Below are 20981 nucleotides of genomic sequence, written 5' to 3' on the forward strand. Positions count from 1 at the left end.
GAAAAAGAATTTCCAATTTAAACTGTGACATCGCTAATGATCGAAAAATTAACAATTTTAATAAGGATCTAATTTGTAGAAATAACAACAAGAACCTCCAAAATCCAAAATACAAAGGGACGAACTTTAAATTGAATGGTCAATTTAAAGCAAGTATTCAATTTTTTGGTCAATTTAAAGCAATGAATGAGAAAAACTTTGAGCTTAGGGCTAATGAAGGTTTTTACAACGTAGATAGATAGACAAATGTATATGTCATCATTCCTATGAGTATGGTAGATTTCTATAAAAAGTGAGTGCAATATCACATTGCATTTCGAAACATGAGAGAAATAAGCATATATATACGTTATTACATATATATCTATATGCTATTCTATATTATTACAATGTTAAAATAAGAAAAGCTCTAAGAGTCTCATTTGAAATATAATCTATGTTATTTTTATATAACAATTATCAATGAGAATGTAAATTATATTTGATTAGACGATAAATGATGAATAGACTTAATTATTTATGATTAGACATGTGTGAATAGAAAAATTTGTTAACATTTATGAAGATAATGTGTTTTGATTGAGATTACATTTGTGCTTAGTGGGATATTGCTATTATATTGCATTTATATGTGTAAATTAGGAAAACTCGCACTTTTTCACTTGAATGTGATTCATTGAATTTTAATTCAAGAAAGGAGTTTACAAATGCAGAGTATTGTTCCTTTACCCTGCATTTGTAAACTCCTTTCTCGAATAGCTTGCACTTTTTCACTTGAATGTGATTCATTGAATTTCAATTCAAGAAAGGAGTTTACAAATGCAGAGTATTGTTCCTTTACCCTGCATTTGTAAACTCCTTTCTTGAATATCTTCATTTCTTTTAATTATAAAGATCACATTCTGTATAAAACTCCTCAAATATCCTCAATTTCCCATTACAATAATAAATAACCATTTTCTATATTTCTTAAATTTCTCTAATCCTTAATTTTCTTATCAAATTTGTTATTTTTTCAATAATTTTTAAAATTTTCTAATATTTTTTGGAAATTTTTATTTAATTTTGTGAGAAATTTATTCAATTCTTATTATATAATAATATTATTCAAAAATATTGTTGTAATTTTTCAGTGATTACGATAATTTTTAATTCAATTTTTAATCGAATGTTTTGATGGGACGAGCTTACTGAGCATTGGCTCATCCCATCAAAACATTCCATTCAAAACTCTGGCCTTCATCGAGGCCAGAGCTCACAATTCATCTCCTCAGAGCCAAGTTCCTCGACGGTCGTCCTCATTAGGCACGATCCGAGAGGAACTTGGCTCTTCATTAAAATCACAAGCTCTGGCCATTGCTAAGGCCAGAGCTTCGCAAACCATCCTCGGGGCCGGTTTCCTCAAAGACCGCCCTGATTCAGGGCGGCCGGAGAGGAATCCAGCTCCGAGAGAGTGCCCATACGAAGCTCTGGCCTTAGCAGTGGCCAGGGCTTTCAAAAACAATCCTCAGGGCCGAGTTTTGCGATGATCGTCGATCATGTCGACAGTCTCGCAAGAACTCGGCCCTGAAAGACATACAGATACATGCTCTGGCCCCAGCAAAGACCAGGGCTTCGTTTTAAATACCCAGGGCCGGCTTTCTCAAATGCAGCCCTTATCCCGGGCGGCAGGAGCGGAATCCGGCCTTGGGATACTTACCAAACGAAGCTCTGACCCTAGCAAAGGCCAGAGCCTACAAATGCAATCCTCAGGGCCGATTTTGAGGGAGATCGTCCACATCATTGACGATCTCCTCTCATTTCGGCCCTGAAAGAAAGAAATACACAGGCCCTGACCATAGCAAAGGCCAGGGCTTCGCTTTAAATCCATAGGGCCGGCTTTCTCAAATGCCGCCCTTATCCCAGGCGGCAGGAGCGAAAACCGGCCATGGGAATCCTACAATACCAAGCCCTGGCTCCTACTGAGGCCAGAGCCTGCAAAATTCATCCTCAGGGCCGAGTTTTGCGATGATCATCCACATGATAGACATTCTCGCAGAAACTCGGCCCTGAAAGACGTAATATCACAGTCTCTGGCCTCAGTAGAGGCCAGAGCCTCGCTTACATTACTCAGGGCCGGCTTTCTCAAATGCCGTCCTGATCTATGGCGGCAGGAGAGAAATCCGGCCCTGGGAAGCATGAAATACGAAGATCTGGCCTTATAAGAGGCCAGAATCTGCAAATACTCCCTTCTCTACAGATTATGATCCAATGTAACACAGAAAGCCTAGAAGGAAGCCCTTTCTCAAGGTTAAGACTTCCTTCCTGGCTTTCTGATACTGGATGGAGTGGAGTTTGGCTTCCATTGCAACTCCTTCCAGGAAGATCAAATGATTACACAAAAGTCATGGCAATTGTATTCTAACACTATAAATACAATTGCCATGGCCTACAATTGCGAGTGCCTGCTGCTTCAGCAGAGATTTGCAGCAGACACTCGCAATGTTAACCAAAATTCGTCTGAAAGTTAGAAGATGGGCTTTTTCTCAAGGTCAAAGTCCATTTCCTAACCTTCTTATATTATTTATTATTAAAATAACCATTTTGACAGATTATTATTTTTTATCCCGGCATCATCAGCTTGTCATTCTAAGCTTATCATTTTCAGCTTATACTTATAAATTCTAAAACAGTGATTATTGAATTCACGGAATAGAACACCACATTAAGAAATATTATTTACTAACTTTTTCAATAATTAAAAAATATCAATGATACTTAAGTGTCATCACATACAACACATTCTTATGATCATCATAATATATATTATAGAATATTGCATAATAATCCAAATTCAATTTCAATATTAAAGTGTACTATCCATTATCTCTTAACATCATAACATACTCAACGAGTACTGATCATATGCTATTGATCAAGCCTTTAAAACAAACTACATATAAGATTGCTTTAAATTGACCAAAAAATTGAATACTTGCTTTAAATTGACCGTTCAATTTAAAGTTCGTCCCAAAATACAAACTTCTCCAAAATGAAAAACTATACACTATTTTTTACATTTATCTATTTAAAATGTCAGTTTATTACTTGACAAAACACAATATTTGGTAAATTTTTAAATTTGGTCAAAGCACCCAATGAGCTCATTTCGATTTTCTCCAAGGAGAAGAGGAGAAACTAATCAATTTTGAATATGTGGGGAAGACAGACTAATTCAATTATGAAGATTGAGAAATGGAAAAGCTTTGGAGACGGATATTGCATTCTCTTAAAAATGTATAGGGTATTCTTATTGACTTGCAATTTAATTGTTCACTGACAAAAATTTTCTTTTTATTTAAGTATCTGAATCAAATGCAAACATATCATTAAAAATATCTTAAGATATTAATTAATGATGGCGTATTTTTTTACTTTTTTGATGGAACTAATCCTGCAGAAGCAGTTTTTACAAATGTAGAAAGATATGAAAAATTATAAGTGATAATTTTTCCAGAATTTATTGAACAATTTTCATTAAATAAATGATTAAAAGTGTTAAAAAATGAGTTTATTGTTAGATTATTAAATATAACAAGTCCATTTGTTGAATTTGAATCAACATATGAATCTGAGATAGTCAAAGTGTAGCCTTCCCCTTTGTTCTGATTTTTGTTCATTTTTTAACATTATTATGGCAAAAATATTTTACGGGCGTGACATTGTCCCAATTAAATTGTGTATCATTCAAATAATAATATTTTCAATAGGTTTGCTAAATTTTTTCCATATTTTTCTTATATTCATGAAAGTGTTGATGAGTTCGAATATATTGAATCAATTGCATTCAACATATAACTTATTTTATCAAAAGCAGATTCATGACAGAATTTATTCATTAGATCTATTAAAAGAGAAGATTGTTCTTATTGAAGGCCGTCTTAAATCAGAATCAGCAACATACACACAGAAATGCCATGAAGTCGACGAATTGAAGAAAACATTGTTGTCCGAAGTTGAAAAACAGAAGAAATTGATGGACAAATCGAAACATTCCGTTTATTTACGAACGGAATGTCGAAATCTTGAGAAAGGAATCCTTTTCCAACAAGGTCGTGTTCGTGCTCTTGAAGATGAACTTGAAACGCCGATGAATATCCACAGATGGCGTTTCTTAGAAGCATCGAATCCAGAACTTCTTAATCTCCTCAAGATGACACAAGAACTCCGAAACAAACTTATGGAACGTCTTTATCGAATCGACAAACTTAAAGTTCTTCGTGAAGAACGTCGTAAACTTCTTGTTCGCGAACAAAGGAAAGTTGGAAGTCAAACGAAAGATGACGGTGATGAAGAAATTAGAATTCTTGAAGAACAGCTCGAAATGAAGACGAAACAACTTCAAGAGATCGAAACAGAGCTGTTTGATCGCTCAAGTAACATCGATGAACTTAAGAAGAGTGTTGAAGAAGTTCGTGGTGAACTCAATTACACTAAATCATCATATTTCATGGAGAAGAAGAAAGTCCACGAGATGAGGTCATCAACACAGTCAAAAACAGAAGAAATAGCAGGAAACACAGCCAAGTTCATTGGCGGTGGATTCCCAGTCAGTTCAGTTCCTTCAACAGCACAATCTATCTCTGCAATCGAAGGGAACAAGATAAACAAAGCAATCGTAATTCCGAAAGTAACAAATTCTCGTCCTTCGAAAGTTTTACCTAAAGGATGGAATCCATCACGACAAGCACTCAAACCTTTCTTACCAACTGTCTCCGAACTTCGTGCTTAATTATTTCTATTTCTATATTGTTTTTTTTTATTTGTTATTTTATAAATTGTTTGATTTACTTTATTTAATATTAAGAATTCATTTGAAGTTAAAAAAATTTCATACACTCTCAAAACTAATAAACGCCTATTTTTAAATCCTGCAAATCCAGATACAATGAAATTTCTATGCATTTATTGCTTGCGATGTTATTTTTCTTAATTAGTATTTCACAATATCCAATTAGAAATGTATTGCTTCCTTTTGGTTTGTTTTCTCCTCATTTAAAAATTGAAAAATTAAAAGCAAAGTTTTTATAAAAAAGAAAAGATTTAACAGCTTAAATAATTTGTTTTGCCGTTGAACAGAATAACGACTTTTGTCGACATAATACTGCCATTTATATCTATACTTTGCGTGAAAATAATCCTGCAGTTGCAGTTTTTGCAAACTTTGAAAGAAAAATCGATTTAAGGGAGATTATTCTATGAGAAACTATTGAGCAGTTTTCATTAAATATATGAGTAAACGTATTAAAATCGTAACCTTCTTTTATATTCTTAAATATAACAGTTCCTGATCCTGTGGTTGAATTAGAGTCAACATATGAATCTGAAATAGTCGAATTATAACCATCTATATCTTGCCCAAACATGTATTTTGCAGTGTTATTTAAAAATATGCAGTGATCTAAATTAGTTTTGGATATACAATAAAATAGAACTTGGTTTTTATCTGCTCCACATTTATTTCCAATAATATTACAATACGAAACTGTATGAGTTAATGAATAATCTGAAGAGGAAAATAAAAGCGAAAAACTTTCAATTTGAGCGTTTTCTCTAAATGTTGAAAAATTATATGTACCCGAATTTCCTAAAAGTCCAATAGTTATTGATGAATACATTTGTTGTTTGTGATGTTGTTATTATCAAAACATATATCGCCAAAAGAAATACCAAATGTGTAACTTCCTTTTTCTTCATTTTCTCCACATTTAAGAACAGAAACTTCAATTGCATAGTTTTTATTAGAAAGGTATTGCTTAGCAGCTTGAGCAAATGCCATAGCTTGCTCTGCTATTGACGCATAATAACATGTTCGATGTTGGACGAACTCTCCATCTGCTTGGCAGTTATAATAAACAGACCCTCCACCATATTCTGTGGTGGAACTACAATTGGTAAATACTGTTTCTTCAAGTAATGTACACACTTTATTAGTTCTTTGAATGCAAATTGCGCCAGTTTCTTTGCATTCTTTATAGAAACAAAGTAAAACATAATAATTATTGATACTGCTATTATCAAATAATACGGTCCCATTTTGTATATAGTCACATTTATCTTTACTACCAAAATATTGATCCCAGCTGGACTTTTTTGCATTTTTCAAATTTAATATGTGCATTTAAATATGCCGAAGATTGATTAGGTTTAATCATCTAGTAATGAATATTATTCTTCTCTTTGTTCTGTATCATAAAGTTCATCACTGCAAGATTTGTCTGTATTTTGTCGCATAATAAAGTCGTAAAAATATTTTTACGGGTGTGAACTATCCAAAGAAAAAGAATTTCCAATTTAAACTGTGACATCGCTAATGATCGAAAAATTAACAATTTTAATAAGGATCTAATTTGTAGAAATAACAACAAGAACCTCCAAAATCCAAAATACAAAGGGACGAACTTTAAATTGAATGGTCAATTTAAAGCAAGTATTCAATTTTTTGGTCAATTTAAAGCAATGAATGAGAAAAACTTTGAGCTTAGGGCTAATGAAGGTTTTTACAACGTAGATAGATAGACAAATGTATATGTCATCATTCCTATGAGTATGGTAGATTTCTATAAAAAGTGAGTGCAATATCACATTGCATTTCGAAACATGAGAGAAATAAGCATATATATACGTTATTACATATATATCTATATGCTATTCTATATTATTACAATGTTAAAATAAGAAAAGCTCTAAGAGTCTCATTTGAAATATAATCTATGTTATTTTTATATAACAATTATCAATGAGAATGTAAATTATATTTGATTAGACGATAAATGATGAATAGACTTAATTATTTATGATTAGACATGTGTGAATAGAAAAATTTGTTAACATTTATGAAGATAATGTGTTTTGATTGAGATTACATTTGTGCTTAGTGGGATATTGCTATTATATTGCATTTATATGTGTAAATTAGGAAAACTCGCACTTTTTCACTTGAATGTGATTCATTGAATTTTAATTCAAGAAAGGAGTTTACAAATGCAGAGTATTGTTCCTTTACCCTGCATTTGTAAACTCCTTTCTCGAATAGCTTGCACTTTTTCACTTGAATGTGATTCATTGAATTTCAATTCAAGAAAGGAGTTTACAAATGCAGAGTATTGTTCCTTTACCCTGCATTTGTAAACTCCTTTCTTGAATATCTTCATTTCTTTTAATTATAAAGATCACATTCTGTATAAAACTCCTCAAATATCCTCAATTTCCCATTACAATAATAAATAACCATTTTCTATATTTCTTAAATTTCTCTAATCCTTAATTTTCTTATCAAATTTGTTATTTTTTCAATAATTTTTAAAATTTTCTAATATTTTTTGGAAATTTTTATTTAATTTTGTGAGAAATTTATTCAATTCTTATTATATAATAATATTATTCAAAAATATTGTTGTAATTTTTCAGTGATTACGATAATTTTTAATTCAATTTTTAATCGAATGTTTTGATGGGACGAGCTTACTGAGCATTGGCTCATCCCATCAAAACATTCCATTCAAAACTCTGGCCTTCATCGAGGCCAGAGCTCACAATTCATCTCCTCAGAGCCAAGTTCCTCGACGGTCGTCCTCATTAGGCACGATCCGAGAGGAACTTGGCTCTTCATTAAAATCACAAGCTCTGGCCATTGCTAAGGCCAGAGCTTCGCAAACCATCCTCGGGCCGGTTTCCTCAAAGACCGCCCTGATTCAGGGCGGCCGGAGAGGAATCCAGCTCCGAGAGAGTGCCCATACGAAGCTCTGGCCTTAGCAGTGGCCAGGGCTTTCAAAAACAATCCTCAGGGCCGAGTTTTGCGATGATCGTCGATCATGTCGACAGTCTCGCAAGAACTCGGCCCTGAAAGACATACAGATACATGCTCTGGCCCCAGCAAAGACCAGGGCTTCGTTTTAAATACCCAGGGCCGGCTTTCTCAAATGCAGCCCTTATCCCGGGCGGCAGGAGCGGAATCCGGCCTTGGGATACTTACCAAACGAAGCTCTGACCCTAGCAAAGGCCAGAGCCTACAAATGCAATCCTCAGGGCCGATTTTGAGGGAGATCGTCCACATCATTGACGATCTCCTCTCATTTCGGCCCTGAAAGAAAGAAATACACAGGCCCTGACCATAGCAAAGGCCAGGGCTTCGCTTTAAATCCATAGGGCCGGCTTTCTCAAATGCCGCCCTTATCCCAGGCGGCAGGAGCGAAAACCGGCCATGGGAATCCTACAATACCAAGCCCTGGCTCCTACTGAGGCCAGAGCCTGCAAAATTCATCCTCAGGGCCGAGTTTTGCGATGATCATCCACATGATAGACATTCTCGCAGAAACTCGGCCCTGAAAGACGTAATATCACAGTCTCTGGCCTCAGTAGAGGCCAGAGCCTCGCTTACATTACTCAGGGCCGGCTTTCTCAAATGCCGTCCTGATCTATGGCGGCAGGAGAGAAATCCGGCCCTGGGAAGCATGAAATACGAAGATCTGGCCTTATAAGAGGCCAGAATCTGCAAATACTCCCTTCTCTACAGATTATGATCCAATGTAACACAGAAAGCCTAGAAGGAAGCCCTTTCTCAAGGTTAAGACTTCCTTCCTGGCTTTCTGATACTGGATGGAGTGGAGTTTGGCTTCCATTGCAACTCCTTCAGGAAGATCAAATGATTACACAAAAGTCATGGCAATTGTATTCTAACACTATAAATACAATTGCCATGGCCTACAATTGCGAGTGCCTGCTGCTTCAGCAGAGATTTGCAGCAGACACTCGCAATGTTAACCAAAATTCGTCTGAAAGTTAGAAGATGGGCTTTTTCTCAAGGTCAAAGTCCATTTCCTAACCTTCTTATATTATTTATTATTAAAATAACCATTTTGACAGATTATTATTTTTTATCCCGGCATCATCAGCTTGTCATTCTAAGCTTATCATTTTCAGCTTATACTTATAAATTCTAAAACAGTGATTATTGAATTCACGGAATAGAACACCACATTAAGAAATATTATTTACTAACTTTTCAATAATTAAAAAATATCAATGATACTTAAGTGTCATCACATACAACACATTCTTATGATCATCATAATATATATTATAGAATATTGCATAATAATCCAAATTCAATTTCAATATTAAAGTGTACTATCCATTATCTCTTAACATCATAACATACTCAACGAGTACTGATCATATGCTATTGATCAAGCCTTTAAAACAAACTACATATAAGATTGCTTTAAATTGACCAAAAAATTGAATACTTGCTTTAAATTGACCGTTCAATTTAAAGTTCGTCCCAAAATACAAACTTCTCCAAAATGAAAAACTATACACTATTTTTTACATTTATCTATTTAAAATGTCAGTTTATTACTTGACAAAACACAATATTTGGTAAATTTTTAAATTTGGTCAAAGCACCCAATGAGCTCATTTCGATTTTCTCCAAGGAGAAGAGGAGAAACTAATCAATTTTGAATATGTGGGGAAGACAGACTAATTCAATTTCTCCATGAAGATTGAGAAATGGAAAAGCTTTGGAGACGGATATTGCATTCTCTTAAAAATGTATAGGGTATTCTTATTGACTTGCAATTTAATTGTTCACTGACAAAAATTTTCTTTTTATTTAAGTATCTGAATCAAATGCAAACATATCATTAAAAATATCTTAAGATATTAATTAATGATGGCGTATTTTTTTACTTTTTTGATGGAACTAATCCTGCAGAAGCAGTTTTTACAAATGTAGAAAGATATGAAAAATTATAAGTGATAATTTTTCCAGAATTTATTGAACAATTTTCATTAAATAAATGATTAAAAGTGTTAAAAAATGAGTTTATTGTTAGATTATTAAATATAACAAGTCCATTTGTTGAATTTGAATCAACATATGAATCTGAGATAGTCAAAGTGTAGCCTTCCCCTTTGTTCTGATTTTTGTTCATTTTTTAACATTATTATGGCAAAAATATTTTACGGGCGTGACATTGTCCCAATTAAATTGTGTATCATTCAAATAATAATATTTTCAATAGGTTTGCTAAATTTTTTCCATATTTTTCTTATATTCATGAAAGTGTTGATGAGTTCGAATATATTGAATCAATTGCATTCAACATATAACTTATTTTATCAAAAGCAGATTCATGACAGAATTTATTCATTAGATCTATTAAAAGAGAAGATTGTTCTTATTGAAGGCCGTCTTAAATCAGAATCAGCAACATACACACAGAAATGCCATGAAGTCGACGAATTGAAGAAAACATTGTTGTCCGAAGTTGAAAAACAGAAGAAATTGATGGACAAATCGAAACATTCCGTTTATTTACGAACGGAATGTCGAAATCTTGAGAAAGGAATCCTTTTCCAACAAGGTCGTGTTCGTGCTCTTGAAGATGAACTTGAAACGCCGATGAATATCCACAGATGGCGTTTCTTAGAAGCATCGAATCCAGAACTTCTTAATCTCCTCAAGATGACACAAGAACTCCGAAACAAACTTATGGAACGTCTTTATCGAATCGACAAACTTAAAGTTCTTCGTGAAGAACGTCGTAAACTTCTTGTTCGCGAACAAAGGAAAGTTGGAAGTCAAACGAAAGATGACGGTGATGAAGAAATTAGAATTCTTGAAGAACAGCTCGAAATGAAGACGAAACAACTTCAAGAGATCGAAACAGAGCTGTTTGATCGCTCAAGTAACATCGATGAACTTAAGAAGAGTGTTGAAGAAGTTCGTGGTGAACTCAATTACACTAAATCATCATATTTCATGGAGAAGAAGAAAGTCCACGAGATGAGGTCATCAACACAGTCAAAAACAGAAGAAATAGCAGGAAACACAGCCAAGTTCATTGGCGGTGGATTCCCAGTCAGTTCAGTTCCTTCAACAGCACAATCTATCTCTGCAATCGAAGGGAACAAGATAAACAAAGCAATCGTAATTCCGAAAGTAACAAATTCTCGTCCTTCGAAAGTTTTACCTAAAGGATGGAATCCATCACGACAAGCACTCAAACCTTTCTTACCAACTGTCTCCGAACTTCGTGCTTAATTATTTCTATTTCTATATTGTTTTTTTTTATTTGTTATTTTATAAATTGTTTGATTTACTTTATTTAATATTAAGAATTCATTTGAAGTTAAAAAAATTTCATACACTCTCAAAACTAATAAACGCCTATTTTTAAATCCTGCAAATCCAGATACAATGAAATTTCTATGCATTTATTGCTTGCGATGTTATTTTTCTTAATTAGTATTTCACAATATCCAATTAGAAATGTATTGCTTCCTTTTGGTTTGTTTTCTCCTCATTTAAAAATTGAAAAATTAAAAGCAAAGTTTTTATAAAAAAGAAAAGATTTAACAGCTTAAATAATTTGTTTTGCCGTTGAACAGAATAACGACTTTTGTCGACATAATACTGCCATTTATATCTATACTTTGCGTGAAAATAATCCTGCAGTTGCAGTTTTTGCAAACTTTGAAAGAAAAATCGATTTAAGGGAGATTATTCTATGAGAAACTATTGAGCAGTTTTCATTAAATATATGAGTAAACGTATTAAAATCGTAACCTTCTTTTATATTCTTAAATATAACAGTTCCTGATCCTGTGGTTGAATTAGAGTCAACATATGAATCTGAAATAGTCGAATTATAACCATCTATATCTTGCCCAAACATGTATTTTGCAGTGTTATTTAAAAATATGCAGTGATCTAAATTAGTTTTGGATATACAATAAAATAGAACTTGGTTTTTATCTGCTCCACATTTATTTCCAATAATATTACAATACGAAACTGTATGAGTTAATGAATAATCTGAAGAGGAAAATAAAAGCGAAAAACTTTCAATTTGAGCGTTTTCTCTAAATGTTGAAAAATTATATGTACCCGAATTTCCTAAAAGTCCAATAGTTATTGATGAATACATTTGTTGTTTGTGATGTTGTTATTATCAAAACATATATCGCCAAAAGAAATACCAAATGTGTAACTTCCTTTTTCTTCATTTTCTCCACATTTAAGAACAGAAACTTCAATTGCATAGTTTTTATTAGAAAGGTATTGCTTAGCAGCTTGAGCAAATGCCATAGCTTGCTCTGCTATTGACGCATAATAACATGTTCGATGTTGGACGAACTCTCCATCTGCTTGGCAGTTATAATAAACAGACCCTCCACCATATTCTGTGGTGGAACTACAATTGGTAAATACTGTTTCTTCAAGTAATGTACACACTTTATTAGTTCTTTGAATGCAAATTGCGCCAGTTTCTTTGCATTCTTTATAGAAACAAAGTAAAACATAATAATTATTGATACTGCTATTATCAAATAATACGGTCCCATTTTGTATATAGTCACATTTATCTTTACTACCAAAATATTGATCCCAGCTGGACTTTTTTGCATTTTTCAAATTTAATATGTGCATTTAAATATGCCGAAGATTGATTAGGTTTAATCATCTAGTAATGAATATTATTCTTCTCTTTGTTCTGTATCATAAAGTTCATCACTGCAAGATTTGTCTGTATTTTGTCGCATAATAAAGTCGTAAAAATATTTTTACGGGTGTGAACTATCCAAAGAAAAAGAATTTCCAATTTAAACTGTGACATCGCTAATGATCGAAAAATTAACAATTTTAATAAGGATCTAATTTGTAGAAATAACAACAAGAACCTCCAAAATCCAAAATACAAAGGGACGAACTTTAAATTGAATGGTCAATTTAAAGCAAGTATTCAATTTTTTGGTCAATTTAAAGCAATGAATGAGAAAAACTTTGAGCTTAGGGCTAATGAAGGTTTTTACAACGTAGATAGATAGACAAATGTATATGTCATCATTCCTATGAGTATGGTAGATTTCTATAAAAAGTGAGTGCAATATCACATTGCATTTCGAAACATGAGAGAAATAAGCATATATATACGTTATTACATATATATCTATATGCTATTCTATATTATTACAATGTTAAAATAAGAAAAGCTCTAAGAGTCTCATTTGAAATATAATCTATGTTATTTTTATATAACAATTATCAATGAGAATGTAAATTATATTTGATTAGACGATAAATGATGAATAGACTTAATTATTTATGATTAGACATGTGTGAATAGAAAAATTTGTTAACATTTATGAAGATAATGTGTTTTGATTGAGATTACATTTGTGCTTAGTGGGATATTGCTATTATATTGCATTTATATGTGTAAATTAGGAAAACTCGCACTTTTTCACTTGAATGTGATTCATTGAATTTTAATTCAAGAAAGGAGTTTACAAATGCAGAGTATTGTTCCTTTACCCTGCATTTGTAAACTCCTTTCTCGAATAGCTTGCACTTTTTCACTTGAATGTGATTCATTGAATTTCAATTCAAGAAAGGAGTTTACAAATGCAGAGTATTGTTCCTTTACCCTGCATTTGTAAACTCCTTTCTCGAATAGCTTGCACTTTTTCACTTGAATGTGATTCATTGAATTTCAATTCAAGAAAGGAGTTTACAAATGCAGAGTATTGTTCCTTTACCCTGCATTTGTAAACTCCTTTCTCGAATAGCTTGCACTTTTTCACTTGAATGTGATTCATTGAATTTCAATTCAAGAAAGGAGTTTACAAATGCAGAGTATTGTTCCTTTACCCTGCATTTGTAAACTCCTTTCTCGAATAGCTTGCACTTTTTCACTTGAATGTGATTCATTGAATTTCAATTCAAGAAAGGAGTTTACAAATGCAGAGTATTGTTCCTTTACCCTGCATTTGTAAACTCCTTTCTTGAATATCTTCATTTCTTTTAATTATAAAGATCACATTCTGTATAAAACTCCTCAAATATCCTCAATTTCCCATTACAATAATAAATAACCATTTTCTATATTTCTTAAATTTCTCTAATCCTTAATTTTCTTATCAAATTTGTTATTTTTTCAATAATTTTTAAAATTTTCTAATATTTTTTGGAAATTTTTATTTAATTTTGTGAGAAATTTATTCAATTCTTATTATATAATAATATTATTCAAAAATATTGTTGTAATTTTTCAGTGATTACGATAATTTTTAATTCAATTTTTAATCGAATGTTTTGATGGGACGAGCTTACTGAGCATTGGCTCATCCCATCAAAACATTCCATTCAAAACTCTGGCCTTCATCGAGGCCAGAGCTCACAATTCATCTCCTCAGAGCCAAGTTCCTCGACGGTCGTCCTCATTAGGCACGATCCGAGAGGAACTTGGCTCTTCATTAAAATCACAAGCTCTGGCCATTGCTAAGGCCAGAGCTTCGCAAACCATCCTCGGGGCCGGTTTCCTCAAAGACCGCCCTGATTCAGGGCGGCCGGAGAGGAATCCAGCTCCGAGAGAGTGCCCATACGAAGCTCTGGCCTTAGCAGTGGCCAGGGCTTTCAAAAACAATCCTCAGGGCCGAGTTTTGCGATGATCGTCGATCATGTCGACAGTCTCGCAAGAACTCGGCCCTGAAAGACATACAGATACATGCTCTGGCCCCAGCAAAGACCAGGGCTTCGTTTTAAATACCCAGGGCCGGCTTTCTCAAATGCAGCCCTTATCCCGGGCGGCAGGAGCGGAATCCGGCCTTGGGATACTTACCAAACGAAGCTCTGACCCTAGCAAAGGCCAGAGCCTACAAATGCAATCCTCAGGGCCGATTTTGAGGGAGATCGTCCACATCATTGACGATCTCCTCTCATTTCGGCCCTGAAAGAAAGAAATACACAGGCCCTGACCATAGCAAAGGCCAGGGCTTCGCTTTAAATCCATAGGGCCGGCTTTCTCAAATGCCGCCCTTATCCCAGGCGGCAGGAGCGAAAACCGGCCATGGGAATCCTACAATACCAAGCCCTGGCTCCTACTGAGGCCAGAGCCTGCAAAATTCATCCTCAGGGCCGAGTTTTGCGATGATCATCCACATGATAGACATTCTCGCAGAAACTCGGCCCTGAAAGACGTAATATCACAGTCTCTGGCCTCAGTAGAGGCCAGAGCCTCGCTTACATTACTCAGGGCCGGCTTTCTCAAATGCCGTCCTGATCTATGGCGGCAGGAGAGAAATCCGGCCCTGGGAAGCATGAAATACGAAGATCTGGCCTTATAAGAGGCCAGAATCTGCAAATACTCCCTTCTCTACAGATTATGATCCAATGTAACACAGAAAGCCTAGAAGGAAGCCCTTTCTCAAGGTTAAGACTTCCTTCCTGGCTTTCTGATACTGGATGGAGTGGAGTTTGGCTTCCATTGCAACTCCTTCCAGGAAGATCAAATGATTACACAAAAGTCATGGCAATTGTATTCTAACACTATAAATACAATTGCCATGGCCTACAATTGCGAGTGCCTGCTGCTTCAGCAGAGATTTGCAGCAGACACTCGCAATGTTAACCAAAATTCGTCTGAAAGTTAGAAGATGGGCTTTTTCTCAAGGTCAAAGTCCATTTCCTAACCTTCTTATAATATTTATTATTAAAATAACCATTTTGACAGATTATTATTTTTTATCCCGGCATCATCAGCTTGTCATTCTAAGCTTATCATTTTCAGCTTATACTTATAAATTCTAAAACAGTGATTATTGAATTCACGGAATAGAACACCACATTAAGAAATATTATTTACTAACTTTTTCAATAATTAAAAAATATCAATGATACTTAAGTGTCATCACATACAACACATTCTTATGATCATCATAATATATATTATAGAATATTGCATAATAATCCAAATTCAATTTCAATATTAAAGTGTACTATCCATTATCTCTTAACATCATAACATACTCAACGAGTACTGATCATATGCTATTGATCAAGCCTTTAAAACAAACTACATATAAGATTGCTTTAAATTGACCAAAAAATTGAATACTTGCTTTAAATTGACCGTTCAATTTAAAGTTCGTCCCAAAATACAAACTTCTCCAAAATGAAAAACTATACACTATTTTTTACATTTATCTATTTAAAATGTCAGTTTATTACTTGACAAAACACAATATTTGGTAAATTTTTAAATTTGGTCAAAGCACCCAATGAGCTCATTTCGATTTTCTCCAAGGAGAAGAGGAGAAACTAATCAATTTTGAATATGTGGGGAAGACAGACTAATTCAATTTCTCCATGAAGATTGAGAAATGGAAAAGCTTTGGAGACGGATATTGCATTCTCTTAAAAATGTATAGGGTATTCTTATTGACTTGCAATTTAATTGTTCACTGACAAAAATTTTCTTTTTATTTAAGTATCTGAATCAAATGCAAACATATCATTAAAAATATCTTAAGATATTAATTAATGATGGCGTATTTTTTTACTTTTTTGATGGAACTAATCCTGCAGAAGCAGTTTTTACAAATGTAGAAAGATATGAAAAATTATAAGTGATAATTTTTCCAGAATTTATTGAACAATTTTCATTAAATAAATGATTAAAAGTGTTAAAAAATGAGTTTATTGTTAGATTATTAAATATAACAAGTCCATTTGTTGAATTTGAATCAACATATGAATCTGAGATAGTCAAAGTGTAGCCTTCCCCTTTGTTCTGATTTTTGTTCATTTTTTAACATTATTATGGCAAAAATATTTTACGGGCGTGACATTGTCCCAATTAAATTGTGTATCATTCAAATAATAATATTTTCAATAGGTTTGCTAAATTTTTTCCATATTTTTCTTATATTCATGAAAGTGTTGATGAGTTCGAATATATTGAATCAATTGCATTCAACATATAACTTATTTTATCAAAAGCAGATTCATGACAGAATTTATTCATTAGATCTATTAAAAGAGAAGATTGTTCTTATTGAAGGCCGTCTTAAATCAGAATCAGCAACATACACACAGAAATGCCATGAAGTCGACGAATTGAAGAAAACATTGTTGTCCGAAGTTGAAAAACAGAAGAAATTGATGGACAAATCGAAACATTCCGTTTATTTACGAACGGAATGTCGAAATCTTGAGAAAGGAATCCTTTTCCAACAAGGTCGTGTTCGTGCTCTTGAAGATGAACTTGAAACGCCGATGAATATCCACAGATGGCGTTTCTTAGAAGCATCGAATCCAGAACTTCTTAATCTCCTCAAGATGACACAAGAACTCCGAAACAAACTTATGGAACGTCTTTATCGAATCGACAAACTTAAAGTTCTTCGTGAAGAACGTCGTAAACTTCTTGTTCGCGAACAAAGGAAAGTTGGAAGTCAAACGAAAGATGACGGTGATGAAGAAATTAGAATTCTTGAAGAACAGCTCGAAATGAAGACGAAACAACTTCAAGAGATCGAAACAGAGCTGTTTGATCGCTCAAGTAACATCGATGAACTTAAGAAGAGTGTTGAAGAAGTTCGTGGTGAACTCAATTACACTAAATCATCATATTTCATGGAGAAGAAGAAAGTCCACGAGATGAGGTCATCAACACAGTCAAAAACAGAAGAAATAGCAGGAAACACAGCCATTCATTCATTCCAGTCAGTTCAGTTCCTTCAACAGCACAATCTATCTCTGCAATCGAAGGGAACAAGATAAACAAAGCAATCGTAATTCCGAAAGTAACAAATTCTCGTCCTTCGAAAGTTTTACCTAAAGGATGGAATCCATCACGACAAGCACTCAAACCTTTCTTACCAACTGTCTCCGAACTTCGTGCTTAATTATTTCTATTTCTATATTGTTTTTTTTTATTTGTTATTTTATAAATTGTTTGATTTACTTTATTTAATATTAAGAATTCATTTGAAGTTAAAAAAATTTCATACACTCTCAAAACTAATAAACGCCTATTTTTAAATCCTGCAAATCCAGATACAATGAAATTTCTATGCATTTATTGCTTGCGATGTTATTTTTCTTAATTAGTATTTCACAATATCCAATTAGAAATGTATTGCTTCCTTTTGGTTTGTTTTCTCCTCATTTAAAAATTGAAAAATTAAAAGCAAAGTTTTTATAAAAAAGAAAAGATTTAACAGCTTAAATAATTTGTTTTGCCGTTGAACAGAATAACGACTTTTGTCGACATAATACTGCCATTTATATCTATACTTTGCGTGAAAATAATCCTGCAGTTGCAGTTTTTGCAAACTTTGAAAGAAAAATCGATTTAAGGGAGATTATTCTATGAGAAACTATTGAGCAGTTTTCATTAAATATATGAGTAAACGTATTAAAATCGTAACCTTCTTTTATATTCTTAAATATAACAGTTCCTGATCCTGTGGTTGAATTAGAGTCAACATATGAATCTGAAATAGTCGAATTATAACCATCTATATCTTGCCCAAACATGTATTTTGCAGTGTTATTTAAAAATATGCAGTGATCTAAATTAGTTTTGGATATACAATAAAATAGAACTTGGTTTTTATCTGCTCCACATTTATTTCCAATAATATTACAATACGAAACTGTATGAGTTAATGAATAATCTGAAGAGGAAAATAAAAGCGAAAAACTTTCAATTTGAGCGTTTTCTCTAAATGTTGAAAAATTATATGTACCCGAATTTCCTAAAAGTCCAATAGTTATTGATGAATACATTTGTTGTTTGTGATGTTGTTATTATCAAAACATATATCGCCAAAAGAAATACCAAATGTGTAACTTCCTTTTTCTTCATTTTCTCCACATTTAAGAACAGAAACTTCAATTGCATAGTTTTTATTAGAAAGGTATTGCTTAGCAGCTTGAGCAAATGCCATAGCTTGCTCTGCTATTGACGCATAATAACATGTTCGATGTTGGACGAACTCTCCATCTGCTTGGCAGTTATAATAAACAGACCCTCCACCATATTCTGTGGTGGAACTACAATTGGTAAATACTGTTTCTTCAAGTAATGTACACACTTTATTAGTTCTTTGAATGCAAATTGCGCCAGTTTCTTTGCATTCTTTATAGAAACAAAGTAAAACATAATAATTATTGATACTGCTATTATCAAATAATACGGTCCCATTTTGTATATAGTCACATTTATCTTTACTACCAAAATATTGATCCCAGCTGGACTTTTTTGCATTTTTCAAATTTAATATGTGCATTTAAATATGCCGAAGATTGATTAGGTTTAATCATCTAGTAATGAATATTATTCTTCTCTTTGTTCTGTATCATAAAGTTCATCACTGCAAGATTTGTCTGTATTTTGTCGCATAATAAAGTCGTAAAAATATTTTTACGGGTGTGAACTATCCAAAGAAAAAGAATTTCCAATTTAAACTGTGACATCGCTAATGATCGAAAAATTAACAATTTTAATAAGGATCTAATTTGTAGAAATAACAACAAGAACCTCCAAAATCCAAAATACAAAGGGACGAACTTTAAATTGAATGGTCAATTTAAAGCAAGTATTCAATTTTTTGGTCAATTTAAAGCAATGAATGAGAAAAACTTTGAGCTTAGGGCTAATGAAGGTTTTTACAACGTAGATAGATAGACAAATGTATATGTCATCATTCCTATGAGTATGGTAGATTTCTATAAAAAGTGAGTGCAATATCACATTGCATTTCGAAACATGAGAGAAATAAGCATATATATACGTTATTACATATATATCTATATGCTATTCTATATTATTACAATGTTAAAATAAGAAAAGCTCTAAGAGTCTCATTTGAAATATAATCTATGTTATTTTTATATAACAATTATCAATGAGAATGTAAATTATATTTGATTAGACGATAAATGATGAATAGACTTAATTATTTATGATTAGACATGTGTGAATAGAAAAATTTGTTAACATTTATGAAGATAATGTGTTTTGATTGAGATTACATTTGTGCTTAGTGGGATATTGCTATTATATTGCATTTATATGTGTAAATTAGGAAAACTCGCACTTTTTCACTTGAATGTGATTCATTGAATTTTAATTCAAGAAAGGAGTTTACAAATGCAGAGTATTGTTCCTTTACCCTGCATTTGTAAACTCCTTTCTCGAATAGCTTGCACTTTTTCACTTGAATGTGATTCATTGAATTTCAATTCAAGAAAGGAGTTTACAAATGCAGAGTATTGTTCCTTTACCCTGCATTTGTAAACTCCTTTCTCGAATAGCTTGCACTTTTTCACTTGAATGTGATTCATTGAATTTCAATTCAAGAAAGGAGTTTACAAATGCAGAGTATTGTTCCTTTACCCTGCATTTGTAAACTCCTTTCTCGAATAGCTTGCACTTTTTCACTTGAATGTGATTCATTGAATTTCAATTCAAGAAAGGAGTTTACAAATGCAGAGTATTGTTCCTTTACCCTGCATTTGTAAACTCCTTTCTCGAATAGCTTGCACTTTTTCACTTGAATGTGATTCATTGAATTTCAATTCAAGAAAGGAGTTTACAAATGCAGAGTATTGTTCCTTTACCCTGCATTTGTAAACTCCTTTCTTGAATATCTTCATTTCTTTTAATTATAAAGATCACATTCTGTATAAAACTCCTCAAATATCCTCAATTTCCCATTACAATAATAAATAACCATTTTCTATATTTCTTAAATTTCTCTAATCCTTAATTTTCTTATCAAATTTGTTATTTTTTCAATAATTTTTAAAATTTTCTAATATTTTTTGGAAATTTTTATTTAATTTTGTGAGAAATTTATTCAATTCTTATTATATAATAATATTATTCAAAAATATTGTTGTAATTTTTCAGTGATTACGATAATTTTTAATTCAATTTTTAATCGAATGTTTTGATGGGACGAGCTTACTGAGCATTGGCTCATCCCATCAAAACATTCCATTCAAAACTCTGGCCTTCATCGAGGCCAGAGCTCACAATTCATCTCCTCAGAGCCAAGTTCCTCGACGGTCGTCCTCATTAGGCACGATCCGAGAGGAACTTGGCTCTTCATTAAAATCAAACAACCTGGCCATTGCTAAG

General features: G+C 32.9%; 3 protein-coding genes across 3 annotated transcripts; all 3 read left to right on the plus strand.

The window, feature by feature from the left end:
* Positions 1-3784: 3784 nt before the first annotated feature.
* TVAGG3_0256560 (cilia- and flagella-associated protein 58-related family) lies at positions 3785-4771 on the plus strand (the record flags this gene model as incomplete). The annotated part of the gene is made up of 1 exon (XM_051228239.1): positions 3785-4771. The coding sequence occupies one exon, from the start codon at positions 3785-3787 to the stop codon at positions 4769-4771; it is 987 nt and encodes a 328-aa protein (XP_051097969.1).
* Positions 4772-10102: 5331 nt separating this feature from the next.
* TVAGG3_0256570 (cilia- and flagella-associated protein 58-related family) lies at positions 10103-11089 on the plus strand (the record flags this gene model as incomplete). Its single annotated transcript, XM_051228240.1, has 1 exon — positions 10103-11089. One exon carries the CDS (start codon positions 10103-10105, stop codon positions 11087-11089), a length of 987 nt encoding a protein of 328 aa, XP_051097970.1.
* A 5670-nt stretch (positions 11090-16759) lies between these two features.
* TVAGG3_0256580 (cilia- and flagella-associated protein 58-related family) lies at positions 16760-17611 on the plus strand (the record flags this gene model as incomplete). The annotated part of the gene is made up of 1 exon (XM_051228241.1): positions 16760-17611. The coding sequence occupies one exon, from the start codon at positions 16760-16762 to the stop codon at positions 17609-17611; it is 852 nt and encodes a 283-aa protein (XP_051097971.1).
* Between the last annotated feature and the right edge of the window lie 3370 nt (positions 17612-20981).

Source organism: Trichomonas vaginalis, chromosome V (assembly GCF_026262505.1).
Source record: "Trichomonas vaginalis G3 chromosome V, whole genome shotgun sequence".
Taxonomy (NCBI): Eukaryota; Parabasalia; order Trichomonadida; family Trichomonadidae; genus Trichomonas; species Trichomonas vaginalis.